At 49.5% G+C, this 19,744-nt stretch overlaps 1 protein-coding gene across 5 annotated transcripts in view; it reads left to right on the top strand.

Annotated features, from left to right (window-relative positions):
- Window positions 1–710: 710 nt before the first annotated feature.
- Window positions 711–19,744, top strand: part of IQSEC3 (IQ motif and Sec7 domain ArfGEF 3) — a 106,743-nt gene continuing 87,709 nt past the window's right edge. For all 5 annotated transcript variants that reach the window (XR_005056840.2, XR_005056841.1, XM_037001588.2 and 2 more), the window contains exon 1: window positions 711–1,373. Coding sequence is in view for 2 of the 5 variants with exons in the window: in XM_037001588.2 (XP_036857483.1) it covers window positions 823–1,373 (551 nt within the window). In the remaining 3 variants the exon portion in view is untranslated. The remainder of the gene's footprint in view (window positions 1,374–19,744) is intronic.

The raw sequence follows: 19,744 nt of genomic DNA on the forward strand, positions 1-19,744 counted from the left end.
TTGGCCCATGACACAGAGGTCATGGTTTATTTAATTTGTGTTCCTATTAGAGTAGACTACACCATCCTGAGGTCTCATTCCCAGAGAAAGTCCAGCATAAACAGCCTTCCCACCCTATGTTTCCTCGGCTGAATGAAGGATTAGAACTAGATATTCTCTAGTGTCCCTTAGAGTCCCTATGATCCTGTATTCCAGTAAATCCCCCAACAAAATAGACTGTTGAGGACAAAAAAGGTAAGCATGGACTCTCCCAGAAAGTCTTTAAGATGGATCCCTAGCCTCTGGGGTGGCTGGATATAGGAAAAGAATTCATGACCTTTAGAGTCCCATGACTTCCTTTTAAAATACATTTCTCTATTCTGTTGCTACCTTCCCTTTTTGTTTTTGCGTCTCCAGCTTCTTCTTATCTGTTTCTCTTCTCCTACGCGTCCCACCACACTTTCCCCGCACCTCTACTTCCACATCGCCTGCTTTTCCTTTCTCGCCAGATTTGTTTTACCCATCTCGGGTCCCCCGCGTTTATCCTGCTCCCCTACCCGCTCTCGCGCTCGCCTCCCCCACCTCCAGTCGGCCCTGCAGGAAGCCGGGACCCCTCTCGGAGCCTTGAGGTGGGAGAATAGTGGGCGGGTCTGGCGCCGCGGTCCCGCCCCTCGGTGTGTGTGTGAAGGTCTGTGTGGCCGTGACGCGGCGCCCGCGGCGGGGAGGGGGGCAGGGCCCGCCGGAGAGGGAGGCGAGCGGATCGCTGGGGCTGTTCGGCTCCCGCGCGCCCTCGCGCTCCCCGCCGCCCGCCGAGGCGCAGGCAGGGCGCAGGCGGCGGGCGGCATGGAGAGCCTGCTGGAGAACCCGGTACGTGCCGTGCTCTACCTCAAGGAGCTCACGGCCATCGTGCAGAACCAACAGAGCCTCATCCACACCCAGCGCCAGCGCATCGACGAGCTGGAGAGGCGGCTGGACGAGCTAAGCGCCGAGAACCGCAGCCTGTGGGAGCACCAGCAGCTGCTGCAAGCCCAGCCTCCGCCCGGGCTCATCCCTCCTTCGCCAGCGCCGCTGCCGGCTGCCCCGGCTCCTCCCGCCACCGCCGCCGCAGGGGCCCAGGACCCGCTCCAGAACCACGGACAGCTCTCGCCCGCCGCGCCGCAGCCCTCGCCGGAGCAGCCGCCTCAGCACCACGGACAGCTCCTGCTGCAGCCCCAGCCGGGCCCCAGCAGCCGGGCTCACGCAACCCAGTCGCCACACCAGCACCCGGTGGCGCCCGGGGCCGCAGCCGACAAGGAGAAGGAGCGTCCCCAGAGTTGCTGCGCGGCCGCTGGAGCCCTTCTTCAGCACAAATCCCCCGCTGCCCTCGGCAAGGGCGTCCTGAGCAGGAGAACCGAGTAAGTGGGGAAAAGGGGAGGGGGCTGCTGAAGTGAGAGAAAGGGAAACAAATGGGTGTAAGGAGAGGAGGGGAAAATAGGGTGCACCTGAGAGTCTATAGGACTACAGTAACGCGCAGTGAAGGGGTGAGGAGATGGTTGGGGTTAAAAGTGTGTCAAGGAGATTTGGGGGGAAGGAGGAAATGATATCGGGTGTTTGAGAGGGTTTGGGGGATGTGGGACCAAAGGGAGTATCCAGACCATTACTGAGGACAAAGGAGGGGGGAAAATGGGTTTTCAATGATTAGGGATATTGGAAATGGGCAGGTTCTAAGGCAACAAGATTGGAAGTTGGGATGAAGATCAAACTGAAGAAAAGAGAGCAGTTGAATTTGAAGTTAGGAAAAATTTGGAAGGGAGTTTAGGTAGTAAAATCAATTGAATGGAGAGTGAGATATAAAAAGATGAAGGCTTGGCCAAGAATCATGTCAAGAGCTTGAAAAGGGCTAGGGTCCAGGAAGAGTAGAATTGGGGTCTGAGGGAATTCAGGAGGAAGGGGATAGGGCAGAAAAGCAAGAATGATGTGTGAAGACAGCAGGACTGGAGACAAAAAGACGAGGGTGGTAGAAAGCATTTCTCGGAGGAACGAGCTGGCGCTTTAACTGATGCAGTGGGAGACAAAGCCAGAAGCGGCTCATTTGGGTAAGCTTACTCTGCTTTGACCCAGTGGACACCTTTCTTCTGAATCCCCAAAGAACCAAAAGGGTATCAGAAAACAGTCCACCAAGCCAGTGGAGGATTCAGTGATAGCATGAGGGCTCAGTCTGCTTACAGCTTTTTTCCCTGACTCGAGGAAGATTTCCGTGCAGCGTGCTTGGCAGCTGTGGAAAGGGAGCAATGATGAGAGAGATAGTTGGCAAACGGAGTTGGTATTTGGATGTAATTGCTGTTTAAGTCTCTGTTATGGCTGGAGATTGCAAACCTTGTTTTCCCTTGCTTATTTGGTGATAACTGGAATCTCATGTTGGGTCCTGAGAGAAATATGCTCATTAACCCCCGGTGAGGGACTCTAGGACCTCAGGCTCTCTCTTTATGCCCAGCGTCCATGAACTAGGACTATGGGAAGGAGAGACGGAAAAGGACTGGAATATTCTCTCCTCTGTATCGGGAAGGCTGTGACCATGTCAGCTTTCTTTCTCTGATTAGACAAGTGATGGGAGAGCCGCAGGAAGAACAGCTCAGGGGAAATCAGTACCTAGGCAGCACCTGACACGACAATAGTGATGCTAATGGAGCTGCGGGGAGACCGCGGAAGAAAGCCAAGAGTCTCATCTTCATCCAGTCTCACTGTGCTTTAGGTCTGGGAATACTTGTGAAGATTACACATATTCCATAAAAACTCACATTCTCCTCACATCTGGAGAGTTTGAGAAGTTGGGTCAGGACATGTTACCTCACAGGGTAGATTTGGCTGGAGCCATGGGCTCTTAGGGGGTCACGATCCAGGATGGTCTGACTTGGCAGACCTTATAGCACTCAAACCCCAAGAAGGTGTGGTTTTCTTACCCATCTCCCTGAATGGCCCATTTGCTCTTCCTTTAGTTTCACAGTTTTCTTTCCTTCTCTGGCATAAAAAGCAGAAAGGTAGTGTTCCCTCACTGCTCACACTGCTCAGCAAAAGGCAACATTCTTCCAAGATACTATGTGGCTTTTTCCCCAAAGAGAGGGAAAAAACTATTTCATTTCATTTCCCTGGGGGCAGTACAGCTTCCTGGTAAACGTGGTTCTTCCCTGGATCCCTCTCCCCATGTCCTGTGGTGTCCCCCCCCTCTTCCACTGTACCCCCACCCTCTTTGTATCCCTTCAGGAGACTGTGGGACTAAATGTTGATGAAAGGTAATTTTTCTTGGCTAAGGACTTTGCTGTGGCCCCTCAAAGTAGCTTAGAGAGCCCAAACTGTCCTGCCCAGGTACTCTTGCTGGGGTACACCCGGACTTCTATCTAGCCTTACATGTCAAACCCAGATGAACTGTGTGTCACCATCGTTCTTTATCCCTTGTCCCGCTTTGGCTTCCCAAGGGAGCAGAACAAACATACGAAGTAATTGAATGATGGAAGAGAGGGGGAGTTGGGACTCTTTCAATTAGGGAGCTGTGCCAGGCACCAAAATGTTAATACCACCAGTAGCCCCCTCCTTTCTCCAGGTCCTCCAGCTTTTTCCTGCTCCCCAAGCCTGGGCACCCAGAGACTTAGAGAGCAAGGATATGCATGCCTCCCCTCCTCCCTGCCACTCTCTCCCCTTGGATGTGAAATCATGGACATCTTAGCTGGTTGAATGTCTTTTGTGCCTTTGTACCTCCCATTTCTCCCCACTGTTTAGTCTAATTTCAACCCAAGTTTCCCTCATAGAACCCCAACCTGTTTCCTGCCCATAACCCTTTTATATGTTTGTCCTCCTCTTCTCATACCTCTCAATGGTGCAGGGCCAGGTATGGCCAGCAGGCAGAGAGAGCTCTTCATGGGTAGGTGAGATGAGGAGAAGAGCAGAACCAGCAGTCCTCTCCCTGTTTCCTCCTGGGGAGTTCCTTACTGAATCAGTTCTTTACTGTGTGTGCTGAAGTAGGTGGAAGAGATGACAGAAGGGATCTTCTCATCATAATTTCACTGAAATATTTTCACATTCCTGGCCCCATTATCGTGAGGATGCTAAGGGGTGGTTGAGGGTTACAAGGGGCTGAGCTATGGTGGATGCATTATCTCACAATACAGTTAGTCTCTTATCCCCAAAACTCCTCTTCCTGCCCAAATCCAGGAGAGGCAGGAGCCCTGGAAACCTGTGACTGCAATAATGGATTAATTGCTATCAGATCTGCATTAATATGTAGCCTGGTCTCTCTCCCTCTTTCAGCTGAGGGAGATATGAAGGTGGTGGCCTTGGACATTAGGCCAAGGAAGCAATGATGTGGGGTGGATGGGTGCATAGATATCATGGAAGAAAGACACTTGAGGGGTTAAAATTCTCTCTCTGCATGCTTCCTGACTCTTGCTAAGTGCCAGTCCCCACTGCTTTTGCCTCTTAATGAAAGCAGCAACCGTTGTTTCCTCTTTATTTTTTCAGAGCTCACAGCATCTTCAGAATTGATTATCCCTTTCGTGGCTAGAGCCAGAGCCACAGCCTGACCTGGCAAAGTCTCTTCCTTGCCATGGAAGCACATGACCTTTCAGTGTGGCCGCAGCTTCTCTGAGCGCATGCTTGCCCACCCACCGAGCCTTGCATGTAGGGCCCATGGATCTTGCCCATGTCCCCAAACCTATGGGCAGATGATTACTGGAGGCTGGGTAGGATTCTTGCTTTATAATTCAAATTCATCTCCTACCCTAACTCCCAAACTCCCCACCTCCATGAAGTCTGAATGGATTAGTAGTTCCTACCCTGTCCTCTCTTCCTTTATACCCTTCCTCTTCCTCATTACTTTGCCCCTTCTCTTTTTCTTCTCTTCTCTCTTCCCCCTTTTTTCACTCCCCTCAATATTTTCTCTCTCCCATATTTTCTTCCTTCTATTCCTTGCTTTTACTTAAGTTGTGTGGGGAAGTCTCCTCTCTACTCCATCCTTTCTGCATAAGATAAATCTTGGGTCATCCTTTGAGTGTCATGACTCACTGGGGGCTGGACGCTGGCTAGAAGATCATTGGATTTGCTTTTTAGCCTGTTGTCTAAGATGCTGATTGGAGCAGGTGACTCTGCTCCTACTGAGTCAGGGCTGTCTGCTTGGAGGTGGCAGCTCATGACTGACACATCCTGGGAGCTATTAAGACAGTGTGAAGGTGTCAGGCAATCAACTCTATCGTACCAAGTGTCCAGTCTGTTCAAAACCCTGCATTCTGTGCTGCAGAAAGGAAAGAAGAAAACCATTCTTGCTTAACATGTATGAGGCACATAACTAGAAACATCTAAATGAGGGTAAGCAGATTGCAGCCGCCTTGAGCCACTCTCTATCAGAGCAGAACAGAATAAAAAGAGTGAGCATACAAAATGTACAGAGCCCAGAGAGGTTTTCTTGGATAGAGTCAAGGGTTTATGTCAGGAATAGTAAGAGCCAACACTAGCTGGAAGGGGCACAGAGCCTAGAAGAGTCAATCCACAGAGATACCTGTTTTGCATGTGTATACCATCCCATCTTCTGACAGTTCCCCCTACCTTAGCTGTGTCCTGCCAGGCTAAACCCTATCAAGAGGGCAAGGAAAGCCTAGGCACTCAGGGTCCTGGTCTACGAGTGGCTAGAAGGCTTGCTTGCTGAGGAAGCGATGTTAATACCAATACCCACCAACCTGCCTATCCTCCTTTTTTACCCTCTCCCTAGCAAGGTGGGGGTACTTCTAGATAATAAAGAGGAAAATGGGTCCAGAATGAAGGCTCAGTGAGGTGGTGGGGTGGGGTGTCATTTTACTGACCTGGAAGCTGGCACTGAGTGAGCACTTGCTGTCCCCTGCCTTTCCAAGGGCCTAGACTGCTGCTCTTCTCTCCATTTCATCCAAAAAGAACACAGTTTAAGAGAAGAAAGTCACTCTTGGCCTCTGGGAAAACCCAGTGACCTCCCACCTCCTCCCCAGCCCCTGGGCCTTGCTCCACACAGGCTCTCTCCTTCTCCTTCCCACGCCCATCCCATGCCCACACAGTTAACACCATAGGACCTCACAAAGGCAGCCTGGAATATTTTTCCTTTAGCCAGTAACCAGGTGAGAGGAGCAGCAGTTGGTCCTGCTGATTCAGCAAATATCTTTACAGCCTGAGTTTCAAAGGTCACTTATGAAAAAAGGCAGATGGGGTCAGGTCTGGTGGAGAGTCAGTGAAGGGAGAGTGATATGGAAAAGGAGGGGACAACTGGGACAAATAGCTGGACCCATGGTCTGGAAAGGACTTAGACCCTGAATTTAAATGCCATGTAAAGATTTTTAGACAGACTACTCTTGTTGGGGAGCCTAGACATTTTTTTCATGGGGGCCCAGACATTCTCTCAATGGCTCTAGATGCAGGGCAGCAGCAACTTAGTATGGGGTTTCTTAGTAAGAGGTCCTGGGGACACTTACTGCACTTGGCAGATTCCCAAATGCAAGGTCACCTGGCAGGATTTCTGAAGCTTGGGCTGCTGCAGCTTCTTCCTCCTCTGCTTCTGGAACAGCACAAAGTGCAGGTTTCCATACAGGCTGCAAAGGGTTTCTTGTTTCTGTGGAGGAAAGAGGTGGTCATCTTCATGTCAAACAATGAGATTGCTAACAATCCAAAAAGGATCAGTAGAGTGAGTGATAAATTAGATTTTTTTCAGGCTGAAAGGAACTTAAGGAAACCATGGATCCCAGAATTTTCAAGATCTAGGTAGTTAAAAAATGGGCTTTGGAGTCAGGCACAAGTATGAATCTTGCTCTATCACCTACCAGCTCTGAGGCCTTACGTTCATTATTTATCTTCTTAGAACCTGTTTTTTCATTTATAAAATGAGAAGTAATATATACCCTGCAGTGTTGTACAGTTTCAAAATTAAACAGTGTCATTTTTTAGTATTGTTCTGGGCACCATAATAAATACTCAATACATTGTGGTATTTCTATAGGTAAAGAAACCAGGGCTCATCTACAGTAGACCATGGTGTTAAACTAGAATCCAGGTCCAGGAATGCTTCCATTTTCCAGGCCAGCTTTCTGCATGTGTCCTTTTCTCACCCACCCCCCACCCCATCTGGGGACAACGTGCACCCAAGCTATTCCAGCCACGTGTTGCCTTGAAATGCAGCCAGGCAAGACAAATCCACAATCTCTTAGTTATCTATGATGAGGTCTCACAATTTCATAGCTGGGAAATATTTCCTTAAGCCCAATTTAAATCTCTTTTGCTGCATTTTAAGATTACTTGCACTTCTCTGAAGGACATCAAAGGGTCTGAGTTGTCACCCAATGCCCCATGGGGATAAGAACGACCTTTCCTGTTTTCTAAACTGGGAAGCTACTGACTCATTTAGCATAGGGACTTGTCCTGGGTAAGAGCAGAGGGCCAGGGGAATTGAAGTCTTAACCAGGGAATGCATTCCACTCTTGGGATGAAAGCTAAATCCATTTCTCCCAATTCTTCCATCCTGAGGTTGGAAGGGTAGACCTGCTCTCTGCAGGATTCTGAGGTCAGAAAGTTGGAAAAAAGAGCAGGGAGGGACTGAGAAAAGGAGAGGCCTGATGTGTTATTGTGTGGTTTTTGATGATAGTCAGGAGGGGAGCCATTATGGGAAGACTCTGCTCTCTCTGATCAAGAGTTTCTTCTCCTAAGGGCTTTCTTACATGGGATACCTTCTAAGAAAAACAAAAATGGAAAAGAAAGGCAGTGAGCTTCTAAAATTCTCTCCCATTGTGGTCATGGCTGTGAGACCACTGTGGGCAAAGGCTGCTGTGTGTGTGTGTTGGGGCCCTGGGTGGTGTGGGGAGACAGGCTGTTTTGCCATTGCTGTTTGTGGAATAGCTCATCCAGGAGGGTTATGTAAGTCTACGAGACCAGTACATGTGCTGAGTGATACCTTTTGCCCCTGGTGGGTGGGCAGGCTACTGTGGACAGAGGACATGCAGGCTTGTCTAAGTCCATGCCTACACTCTCTGCTGGTATCAGGCCATTCCTAGGCCACACCTTCAGGGGATGGAGGGCTTTAAATGCTGGACCCTCTGGGGACTCAGGTGAACGTCAGAGCTGGAAAGTTTCTATAAGGTCATTTGGTCCAAACTTCTCATTTGACAAATGAGAAAACTATGGCTTTATGACTGATGCTTCCAAACTAGTCAGTGGCAGAACAACAACTAGACCTCTTCATCCAGTGCTTGTGACAATATACAGTGACGGACCAGAAGAACTGGTCAGGACTGCTCCATGGGTGTGCAGGGCCAAACCTACAGCTAGTTACAGGGCTTAGGGGCCCAGAGAGGTCTCTCTGCCTTCCAGAATATCTCATCTTTGCTGACAAATCCATAATTAGAGATTCCTTTGGGTGCTTCAAGGTTATCCCCCTTGTTGAAACTCAAATTCTTCTAGGACAGGAGCAAAAAAATACACTGAGCTATAGCAGCCTTTCACACTTTGGTCTGAAAGAGCTTATTAGAGCAGCATCTGAGAGCAGGTTTGATAAGGAAAGAGGAAGCCATGGTGGCACTGGTTGACTGGGGGTTAGGGCAGGAGGATTATAAGGAGCTGAAGGGCTCATGGAGGAGGCTGTTAGGAGACTAAGTGACCTTGATTTATGCTACATTTTGCAGGGAATTGGAATTGCCTTGCCTGGATTTGGCAAGCAAAGGGGAGGGACCCAGGGTATACTCCCACATTGACTTGTCTTGGGAAAGTAATTAATTATCTGGGCTATAGAAGGCATACTTTGCCAATGAGCTTCATTTGTAGAAGTCACAGGGCAGGAATTTGAGGAGCACCCTGGTGTTTGGTAGGCTCTTTTGATCCTCGCTGCCTCCCTGTGACACCCTAGTCTGGTCCCACTGTCAGGACTCTGGGTTCCTTCACCTTTCCCTGAATGACTTGTTAATCTCTCTGGGTGAGCCAGTCCCTCTGGGTCTTCCCTGTAAAATGGGGCAAGTCTACAGTGCCTCCACTTCTGGTTTTCATCCTGCATTCTGTCTCAAGTGTAAAGCAGACCAGGCCTCCTGGGAAGAAGGCTGGCTGGAGGGAGGGTGGGTACAGGGCTGGGGGCACCTGGGACTCTCTATTAAGCTATCCTGTTTGGAAGCTCAGGTGGTGTAATGCATAGAAAGCTGCCATTTGATTTTTCCCTGCACCTGCTTTGGCCTAGTTATAGTCTGTGCCTCATGCCACATGACCTCTCAGGGCTTTGGTTCTGTCAGGTCAAACCAGCTGTCTCCCTGCCTCCAAGCAAGAATACACCCTCTTATCCCAGGCAGAGACGCAAGGGAATGCCGCAATTTCTTCCTTGATAAATGATTCCAGTCTACCACAATTTTCATTCATCACATCAATTCAACATGATTATTTTAAAACAGCTACAGCAACAAAAACTCTACAGAGCAGTTGGGAATCTCTTGCTTGTGTCTAGTTTCAGTGCTTCAGGCTGTGCACAGCCTGGTCATTAGGAACAAAGATGCTTTGGATGCTTTCAAACTGGCGCATTTGCCAGTGTTGACATTCTTGGAGCTATTTAACTCTTAAGAGCCCATCAGGGAAGGACGACGGAATTCAGGGCCGGTAAAGGCCCTTCGTTGGGCACCATTAGCCGTGGACACTCTTTCCAAGCAGGTGAACTCCGACCCAGAAGCCAGGCCCCCTGAGAACTTATTACTGTGCCCACCGTTACTGACCCCAAGTGTAAACTTAGAGCAAACCCCTCCCCTTCTCTGGGTCTGATTTCCCCTCTGCCCAATGGGGACAGTCACTCTTTGCCCACCATTTTGCCCTCCTCCCCCCCACAGCTCTCCAAGTCCGAGGCAAAGCACGGCTGCTAAGAGGTTGCTGCAGCTGGAAGGACCTAGCTTAGATATGAAAAGTGATTTCCAAATGGTAAGAGCCTTAGGAAGAGAGCTCAGGATGCGGGACGGGCGCGGGACTCCGAATTCACCTTGCCTTTCAAGAAAACAAAGGAAACAGACCCGTGCAGGGCGAGGGTAGGGCGGCCCGCCGCCTCAGGTCAGGGAGGGATAGAGTTCTGCGGGAGCTTCCCGGAATTCCCAAGAATTTCCACAGGGCTCCCTCCGGACTTTGCGTAAACACCGGGGACTGCTGGAGTGGAGGGCTAGGCATCGAACCCCCTCCTTCACTCCGCCCCCAAACTGGCTCGGAAAGGCTGGGGACAACCCTCCCTTCCCCGGCGCATCCCCCGGGGCCCTCCGAGGCGAGACGGCGAGTGAGGCGCGCGGCTGCCCGCAGGACCGGGTCTCCCAGCCCCGCGCCGCCCCCGCCCCGGCTGCGTGCGCCCCGCGCCCCCGCCCGCGAGCGCTGCTGAGTCACCGCCCGAAGGCGCCGCTTTCGCCGCGCCCCGCACAGCACCGGGGAGCCCCCTGCCCGGTACGGGCACGGACCGAGGGGGCCGCGGCGCGCGCCGCGCCCCACCCCACCTCCCCGTCTGGCGCCCCCGCGCCCGGCAGTCTGGCTGCCTCGCTGGGTCCTGCCCACCCCCGCGGCCCTCGCGACTCGGCCTGGCGCGCACCGCCGCCCGCCCACGCCGTCTGGGAGCACCCCTGGCGCCGCCGCCGCCCGCGCTCCGCGGGAGCCAGGGGCCTTCCGTGCTGCGTCACCACCTGGTCGCTGTTGCTCCCGCCGCCACCCGCCCACCGCCCGCCCGGCTGCCCCCGGAGGGTGCGAATCCCCCGGGCTGGAAGGGCAGCCCAGGGTTCTGTGGGTGGGTTCCCTTCAGCTGAGAGGGTCGGGGATCAGGATGGTGTCCCCTGTCACCGGGGCCCGACTTCTGCTCGGCATCCATCTCCCTTGGCCTTCGTTGTGCCCAAGACGCCCCGGCCGGAGAATCCCAGCCCTCTCTTAGCCCTCCCATATTTATGTTTGCGATGTGTAGAATCATGTAACCTTAGGATTCAGGTCCATCTACGGTGAAGCCTGATGGCGAGAATGTGGCCCTCGGTTCGGATCCTAACTAGGTCCTGTACTAACTGTGGTCTTCAGCTGTGACAGCGCGGCTTTCCTTATCTGTCACAGGCGGGTAAGAACCGCACTGACCTCACAGGACTGCTGTGAAAGTTAAGAGGTAATGCCCATTAAAGCGCCAAGCCGAGCGCCTGGTGCTGCAGCGAGGAGCCAAAGGTTAGTGGTTGCTGTTATTTTCGAGCCCTTTGGGCCAGAAAGTGCTTTTTGAAGGCCCAGCACGCTTCATCGCCCTATGGTCCAGAGGGCTCAGAACAGGCCTCCTCCTTCCCTGGCCTTCCGGTCCGCCATCTCGACCCCCGCCCCCAATCTTTTCGGACGCCCCGTGGCCTGCCCCGCTTGCGCCACGTGGCTCTGTGGATCGCTCCGCCCACCTCACTCCTGCTCACGGAGAAATCCAGAGCCACGGGGATCCCTGAGGTCCGAGGGGTGGGGACAGACTCCCTTGGAAAGGGAGACTCGTCCTCTCCATTGCCCCAACCATGCGGGTTCTGGGCCCCGCTTGGCTTTGAACGGCACCTAGGAACCCCCCTGGCTTTCTCAGTCCAGGGCCGCAGACAGACCTATCGAACCAGGTCAGCAATAGCCCTTGGGCTCTTTCCGCTTGAAGGGCTTTGTCCTCCGACTTCCGACCACTGGACTTGTTCAGGTGGCTTTCATTTTAATACCAAAACGGCTGAATTTTCCGCGTGGCCCTGTTAGTTTTCATTTTGTCAATCTGTGTGCTTCTTAAAATTTAATTTACTTCTTTCAACAGGCATTGGTATAGTACAAAATTTAAACGATACAAAAATTTACCGTGAAAAGCTTCTCTCCACTCCTGCTTCCAATCCACCCCATCCCCATTACTGTTAGCAATTTCCATGTATCCTTCCAGGGATATGCAATGTACATGCAAGCACACGTGTGTGTGTGTTTCTTTTTACACAAAACACAGTACATTATATGCTGTTCTGCACCTTGATGACCCTTTCATATTCAATAGAGAAAGAACCGCCTCATTCTTTTTAACAGCTGTGAAGTATTCCGTTGTAGAGCCTGAAACTAGGACCTCTCTTCTGGGTAGCCTGCCTCTATGTAATCATTTGGGGTGTGCTTTTCTGAAGGCAGCTGGGGTAGACATTATTGAGGGGCTCCATTTGAACTTGGCTCTCCAGCTGCTGACATGTAGGTAGCCTCCTACAGACATGGGTAAATTACACTAGAAGTAAGATTCAAGGAGTGTGCTTCCCTACCTGAAAACTCTTTTAACACCCCCAGCTTGGTTTCCTTTGTTGTCTGCAGTCACCAGGCTTGTGGGAGCTTCCAGGGTGTTATACACTGGTTTATACCAGGGTGAAGGGAACCCTAAAACACTATCTCCTTCAGGAAATCTTCTGGAACTGATCTGTGGAATAAACTGAGGTTATCATTACCTCTCTCCCTACTTCCTGCCCCAGACTGAGCACACTCCAGTCCTGGCTAAGAATGGAATTAATTCCTTTACCCCTACGATCACACCTGAGCAAAGACCTGGAGCAGCAAGTTCTGCGCAGTGTGGAGAGAAGCCTTCCCAGCAGAGGCAGCAGCCAGCACAGAGGCTGGGGTAGGGGGCCTGCCTGGTTGTCCAGGTAAGACAGGAGCACAGGGAGAGTAGTACGAGGTGGAATCAAGAGATAGTGATGGAGGGTACATAGGCTGCTGACAGGCATTAGGCTGGAGAAAGGAAAAATAAGGACATGCAAACAGAACAGAGATGCCATAGGGGGAGAACAGACCGGACCCCAAAGGCCATGCCGTATATGGAAAGGGGACAGCTCTCCCTGAATTCCATCCTGATGTGCCAACTAAGACCCGGATGTCAGCCTCCTCCCTCTTGGAAGGAAAAAAGTTTCTAGTTGTCTGTTATGTCACCTTTAGCCAATCATACCTCTCCACACCCCCTAGGCTAGCTTGCCCACTCCTCCCCCTCCTAATCTCTTATAAGCCTCCCACTTCCCTAACAGGGTGTAACTTCTCTGGCCTCTGACAGTAAGGCCACAGAACCTCACCCGGGGGTATTTAAATAAATTACCTGGCCCTTTGTTGCCTCTCTTTGCCTGCTTATTTCAGCTAGAATTTATCTTACAGCGGCAGCAAATCTTGTAAGGGATTCTTGCCTGGGATTTCCAGATCCACCAGGCAGTGTTTGGAAATGTGTGGGGATATTTTAGTAGTCAGAATGGCTGGCAGGGCTGGGAGGAAAGTGGTGCTCTACTGGCATTTAGTGGGCAAGGGCTATGTCCAATATCCTTTAGTGCCCAGGACAGTACCCACAATGAAGAATTTTCCTGCCAAAAATAATGATGTTTTTGTTAAGATATGCAATAGGTCCTTGGAATCCATCATGAAGAGTAGGCTTTTAAGAAAAAGGACCCACTGGATTGTTTTGAGCAGAGAATGTTTAAAAGGAACCTCAGCTCCTGGGTTGACTTTCAGTTGTGAACAGACTGAAGGAGGAAGAAACCAGAAACAGGAAGATAAGACAGGAGGCTATTGCAAAGTCCAGGTAAGAGATGGAAGTAGCCTGGACCAGGGGTAGATGCGTGCAAGTGGTGGTAGTCAAGAATGGTGCGTTGACTACTGGATTGATGTGGGGTGTGAGAGAAAGAGGAGCTGAGGATGAGTCCAAGGGTTTGGGCCAAAATTATTGGAAGATGAGATGGGCAGGTGTGGGTGGGGAGATGAGGGGTTGAAGTTTAGACATGTTAAGTTTGAGAGGCCTATTGGACATTCAGGTGGAGACGACTGGTAGGCATTTGGATTGGACTTGGAGATATAAGTTTCAGATGGCTTTTCAAGCCATGAGACCTGGTGCCCAGACCAAGAAGTGAGAAAAGGAGACTGAAGAGAAGCAGGGATGGAGCCTTGCAGCACCCCAAGAGGTGGGGGTGGGGCTGAGAAGGAGCAGCCGCGGAGGAGAGGAGCTGGAGAACCACGTGGTCTAGCAAAGCGGTGTTTCAACAAGGAGGGCAGGAACGCAGAGTCAAATGCTGGAGTTGGGTGAGGATTGGAAACTGTGCATTGGCTTTAGCAACATGGGGAGATGCTGACCAGTATCGCTTTGGTAGAGCAATGCGGGTTGAGGCTTGATTAGTGTGGGTGTAACAGAAAGGGAAGGAGACTCAAGAGACAGATCACCCAAATGTAATGTGTGTGCCTTGATTAGGTCCTGACACAGATGAGGCAACTGTCAAAAGGCATTTGTAAGGCATTAGGGAAATGTGAACACAGATATTCGAGAATGATTACTTTAATTAGGTGTAATAACGATGCTGTTATTATATCTTTTTAAAGTTCTACCTGTTAGGGATAGCATTCTGGATGAAATGGTATTATTTCTGGGATATGCTTTAAAATACCCCGAAAAAAGTTGGGATAAAAGATTAGCAAAATGTATGTTTGACATTTCCCTAATAAAAAATTAAAAGGATGACAGAATGAAAGGAATTGTAGATGGTGAATATAGAAAATTCCCTGATGAATTTTGCTCTCACAAAGAGTAAACAAATGGGGTGATAATGGAGGGGAGTGGGTTTAAGACAAAAGGGTATTTTTTAAGGTGGGAGAAAGGATGGCTTGTTTGTCTCAGTCAGTAGGACAGTCAGCCACACTTCCTGACCCCCCACCAAGGGAAGGCCCTGAACTAAGCGTGGTAGGGAAACTGAGGAAGACTGTGTGATACCCAGAGGAAAGTAATAAAAATTTAATGAAAGCTAACATTTTATCACACACTTACTATGGGCTAGGCACTGTTAAATGCTTTACAAACTTTATCAGTAGCTGTCCTAGTAACTTCTCCTGTGGTGGATGAGGCACAGAGACATTATGTGGCTTGCCTAGGCCAAGCAAGCCCTTGAGGTGGTGTCCATATTCAAACCCAGGCAATCTGATTCTGGCAACCAGGGCTCTTAGCCTCCCTCTCCAATGCCTTCCTGCAGATGAAGGCAGTAACGTGCATCCAAATGGCCAAGAGAAATTTTTCAGAATGTACTTGCCCAACCTCCTGGCTGGAGATAGTCGTTCAGTAGGAGGTGAGGGGAAGGAGGGCAGCCAAGTGAACTTTATGAAGCTCTCAGCGTTCAGCTGCAGCCCCCTGCTTAAGAATCATCAGTATAGATGAGCCTGAACACACTGGTTTATCAACACATACACAAATAGGCATGCAAGTGCTGCGAACAACTGGGCTAGCCCAAGGCTGGGGAAAAAATTAAAATGTGATGAGCTGTGCTGTCCAGGAGAAAAGAATGTGAAGAGAGGGGAGCAGAGGATATTATTGTTTATTTAGGGATGGAAAAAATGTTATTTAGGCTCCTCGAGGACTGGAGACATATCTGTATGTTCATCTAACTATTTATTGAGCACCTTCTGCATGGCAGCTCTGCTGTTGGTGTTGGGGAGTCACAGTGGACAGGTCACACGAAGACTCTGCAGTCACAGCTCACATTCAAGAGAAGACATAAGAAACAAGGAAATTAACACATGTACATATAAATTTATAAGAACTATAAGGACAAATAAGAGATGACTGGGAGAGGGTAGTTTTGATAGGCAAGACCTCACTTAGGAGGTGACATTTGAGCAGAAGGATTAAAGAAAGCCAGGGATGGAGCCATGTGAAGATCCGAGGGGAAGACACTCTTTGCAAAGGCCCTGGGGCTGGAAAAAAGGCATGTGTTCAAAGAAAAGAAGCAGGGAAGGGCAGCCAGAGGCAGAGAGAGGAGAGAGAGAGAGAGATGGTCCAAATGGGCCTTTCAGAGGAGTTTGTGGGGGCGGTTAATGAGAAGTTGTGGGGTTGGGGAATCTGAGCAGGGTTGTGATATCCTCCATTCAGACAACAGAGTTGGAGGTCAAAAGACAGAAGATGGAGAGCAGTTCAGCAGAGGGATTCCTGGAGTGCAATTCACAATCATTTAATGTTCACTAATTTATTTAGTCATTCTTTCAACATCCATGTACTAATTTCTGCTATGAGCTGGGTATTTGTGTATATTTACTATTTCAGTGTACCCACATAGTCCTGATGGGAAGGTATTATTATCCCTATTTCACAGATGTGGTAACTGAGGCTCAGAGAGGTTAAGGTGACCTGCCCAAATTACACAGCTAAAGTGGTGTCTTAAAGATTCCCATGCAAGCTTTAGCCTCTTGTACCCCAACACAGCTATCCCCACTCAGGGTGTCAGGTTAGAGGGGGGCTGTGATGTGGGAAATAATTCCCCCAGGCAAGGCCTGACTGGGGACATGGCTCAATTTTCAGGGACAAAAAGGTTTGGTACCATGTCCATATGACAGTTGTTCATGTTTCTGCAGCTTTGAACCTGGCTGTTGGCCCACTCACTTCTGCCAGCAATGCAGGACTTGGGTAGAGGACTGGCAAGATGCCACCCACATGGGGCCACAGGTAGGCAATTAGCAAGTCCCCATGGGATATTGTATCCTTCCAAGGCCTACATGGTCAGGAGGGTTCATGTAGGGGATAAAACTTCTTTGGTCTCAGTCCTGTTTGCACCTGCACATGCAGGATTGTATGTGAAGGTAGGTATGTGTGTATCTACACATCCAAGAGTGAGTACATGTGCATAGATATGTGTGTGCATAGCTTTGGGGAATTTCTAGTGAGTGTGAGATTTGGTGTACTTAGGACCTATGTGCATGTTTATGAGTGCTCTGGACATGTACATACAGTGAGGTGTGCACGTATGTGTGTGTGCACCGAAAGGCAGGTGTGTATGTTTATGGGTATGAGTCTTTGCATACCCAAGCAAATGTATATAAGCACACTGAGTGTTAATGTGTAGCTGGCTCCCCAGAAGCAATGGGTGTCTGTGGATATGAGTTGGGGTGGTGCCCATGAGCAGAGAGGGGGTTGGGAGCCTGGCTGAAGCTATGGGGTAGGCATTGGCTGGATGACTTTTTATGTCTCTAACTCTCAGAGTCTGCCTGTGCTATGGGGGGCAAGTTCAAGGCTTTTCCAGTCACAGCCCAGGGGACGCTTCCCCAGCAGATGCCTGCTATGGGGTTGAGGTATAGTGAGAGTGGGTATGTGGGCATGTGCAGCTGTGGAAGGGCATGGGGCTCAAGTCTAAGCTGTGGGTCTCAAGTCATCACACGTCTCTCAGCCTGTTTCCTCATCAGTCAAATGGCTTTAATATTTACATTAATCATCATTATAATTTTAATATATAATATTATTATTTGTACTACCATTAGCTACTGGGGTTATTCTTAGGGCATTCAAATGTTCTCTGGAAATCAGAAACACCTACCAAATGCAGCCATAATTGTTGACCGGACTTAGTTTCACTCTTCTTGGAGAAACAATGCATGTCCACAATCCACTAAGGGCGGGTAGGTAACACCGTGTAGGTGTGCTTCCCTGGTATTGGGTGGCAGGACGGAGGCATGGGCTAGATAGCCCTGATCCATCCTCTCAAGCTGGCTTTGCCCATCAGCCATGCACCCGTCTACCAGGTAATGAAGAGATCTCTATGAGGGAAGTTGGCAAGATGCAGCCAAGTGCCTAGCTCTGTAATTCATGCCCAGCCACCCAGCCTGGCACTGAGAGCCCTCCTGGCTCCCTACAAAGGCAGCTGGACTTCAAACAAGTAGGCTTCACGCTGGACAACTGAATGGTTCTGGGGCTGCTGGCAGTGCCACCCTACTGGGCAGGGGCGAGAGAAGGGAAAGGAGAGAAGTGCTGTAATAAAAGGAGGAGACAGCAGCAGAGTGTGCCCATTGCTGTGGGCAGTGTGACAGGGAACACACGAGGCGACAAAGGCAAAAGTCAACCAGTGGAACTGCCGCAAACTAAAATGCTCCTGCACAGCAAAGGACCACCAGCAATGTGAAAAGGCAAATACCATCTGGGAGAAAATATTTGCCAGTCATATACTTGATAAGGGTTAATATCCCAAATATATGAAGAACTCATACAACTCAATAGCAAAAAAACCAATCTGATTAAATAATGGACAAAGGACCTGAATAAGCATTTTTCTAAAGAAGATATACAAATAGCCAATAGATGCATGAAAAGATGCTCAACATCACTAATCATCCAGGAAATGCAAATCAACACCACAATGAGATGTCACCTCATACCTGTTAGAATGGCCGGTGTCAAAAAGACAAGAGATAGCAAGTGTGGGTGAGGATGTGGAGAAAGGGGAACCCTTGTCCCCTGTTGGTGAGAATGTAAACTGCTGCAGCCACTAGGGAAAACAGTATGAAGGTTCCACAAAAAAAATCCTTAAAAATAGGGATACCATATGATCTAGCAATTCCACTCTGGGTACATATCTGAAGGAAATGAAAACAGGATCTGAAAGAGATATCTGCACCCCCATGCTTATTGCAGCATGATTCAAAATAGCCAACATATGGAAGCAACTTAAGCATCCATCAACAGGTGAATGAATAAAGATGTGGTGCATTTGTATAATGGAATATTATTCAGCTGTGAGAAAGAATGAAGTCCTGCCATTTAGGACAACATGGATGGCCCTTAAGGTAGGCTAAGTGAAATATGCCAGAGAAAGACAAATACTGTATGATCTCATTTACATGTGAAATTTTAAAAAAAGTAAACTCAGAAACAAAGTAGAAAAGTGGTTGCCAGGGGTGGGAGGTGGAGGAAATAGGGTGAGGCTGGTAAAAGGGTGTAAACTTTAAGCTAGGAGATGAGTAAGGCCTGAAGATCTATGTAAAACATGGTGACTAAAGTTGATAACGCTGTATTGTATAATTAAAAAAAAGAAAGGGGTGAACACACTAGACCCAGGTAGACTCTCCCTTCAGTTGCACAAACACTGAATAGGTAATTGGTGGCAGGTCCTGTGTGTGTGCATGGGGATCTGGAAACATGGAGGACATGGACTTTGCCACGTGATTGGGAAATGCAGCAACTAATTCAAGACGGGAGAGACAACTGCTTATGATACAGTCCTGTGGCTAAACTCCTAAAGACATTTTCTCATTTTATTCTCTTAACTTCCCAATGAGGTACTACTATTTGAGAGATAAAGGGAGATGCTCAGAGTGGTTAAGAAATGTTCCCAAAGTCACACAGCTAGTAAAAGGCAGAGTGCTCTGTATGTTCATGCTTGCTGCCTCCATGGAACAAAATCACTTTTTCAGAAGGGCATGGTGGCAGTCCGTGAGCTGGGCTCAGGGAGTCTGGGCTCAGGAGTTGCAGTCAGTTGCCACCACAGTAACCCCCAGCAACCCTTGCTTCCTGCGCTCTGCATCATCTGCAGACCTTTCATGCCACTTATCTCTTATGACAGTCGAAGCAACCCAGTGAGGTAGCAGGTTTCACAGGCAATAGGGTCAGAGAGCTCAAGTGACTGGCCCAAAACCACAGAGCTGGATGTCTCTCTAGAATCTAAACTCAGGCTTCCTACTTGGTCCAATGTACACCCTGGCCTCTTCTGCAGCAGTAAATTAACTGGGAGACTGGGACCAAGCCAGGGTTCAGGTGCTACCTCTGCCTCTTCCTAGCAGTGTGACTTTGTCCACATCACTAAATTTCTCTACCCATCTGTAAACTGGGCATAATAATACCTACCTCTCCATGTTTTATAGTTACCGCACATCAAGTTCCTGGCAGGCAATAACACTCAATAAATAAACAGACAGGCAGTCAGTTGTGGAGTGTCCATTGTCTCCCAGGCTCTGTGGGGAGGCGCTCACTGAGGAGGACAGACGATCCTTTCTGTAAAGGAAAGGA

This window comes from Manis javanica, chromosome 15 (genome assembly GCF_040802235.1).
Source record: "Manis javanica isolate MJ-LG chromosome 15, MJ_LKY, whole genome shotgun sequence".
Taxonomy (NCBI): Eukaryota; Metazoa; Chordata; class Mammalia; order Pholidota; family Manidae; genus Manis; species Manis javanica.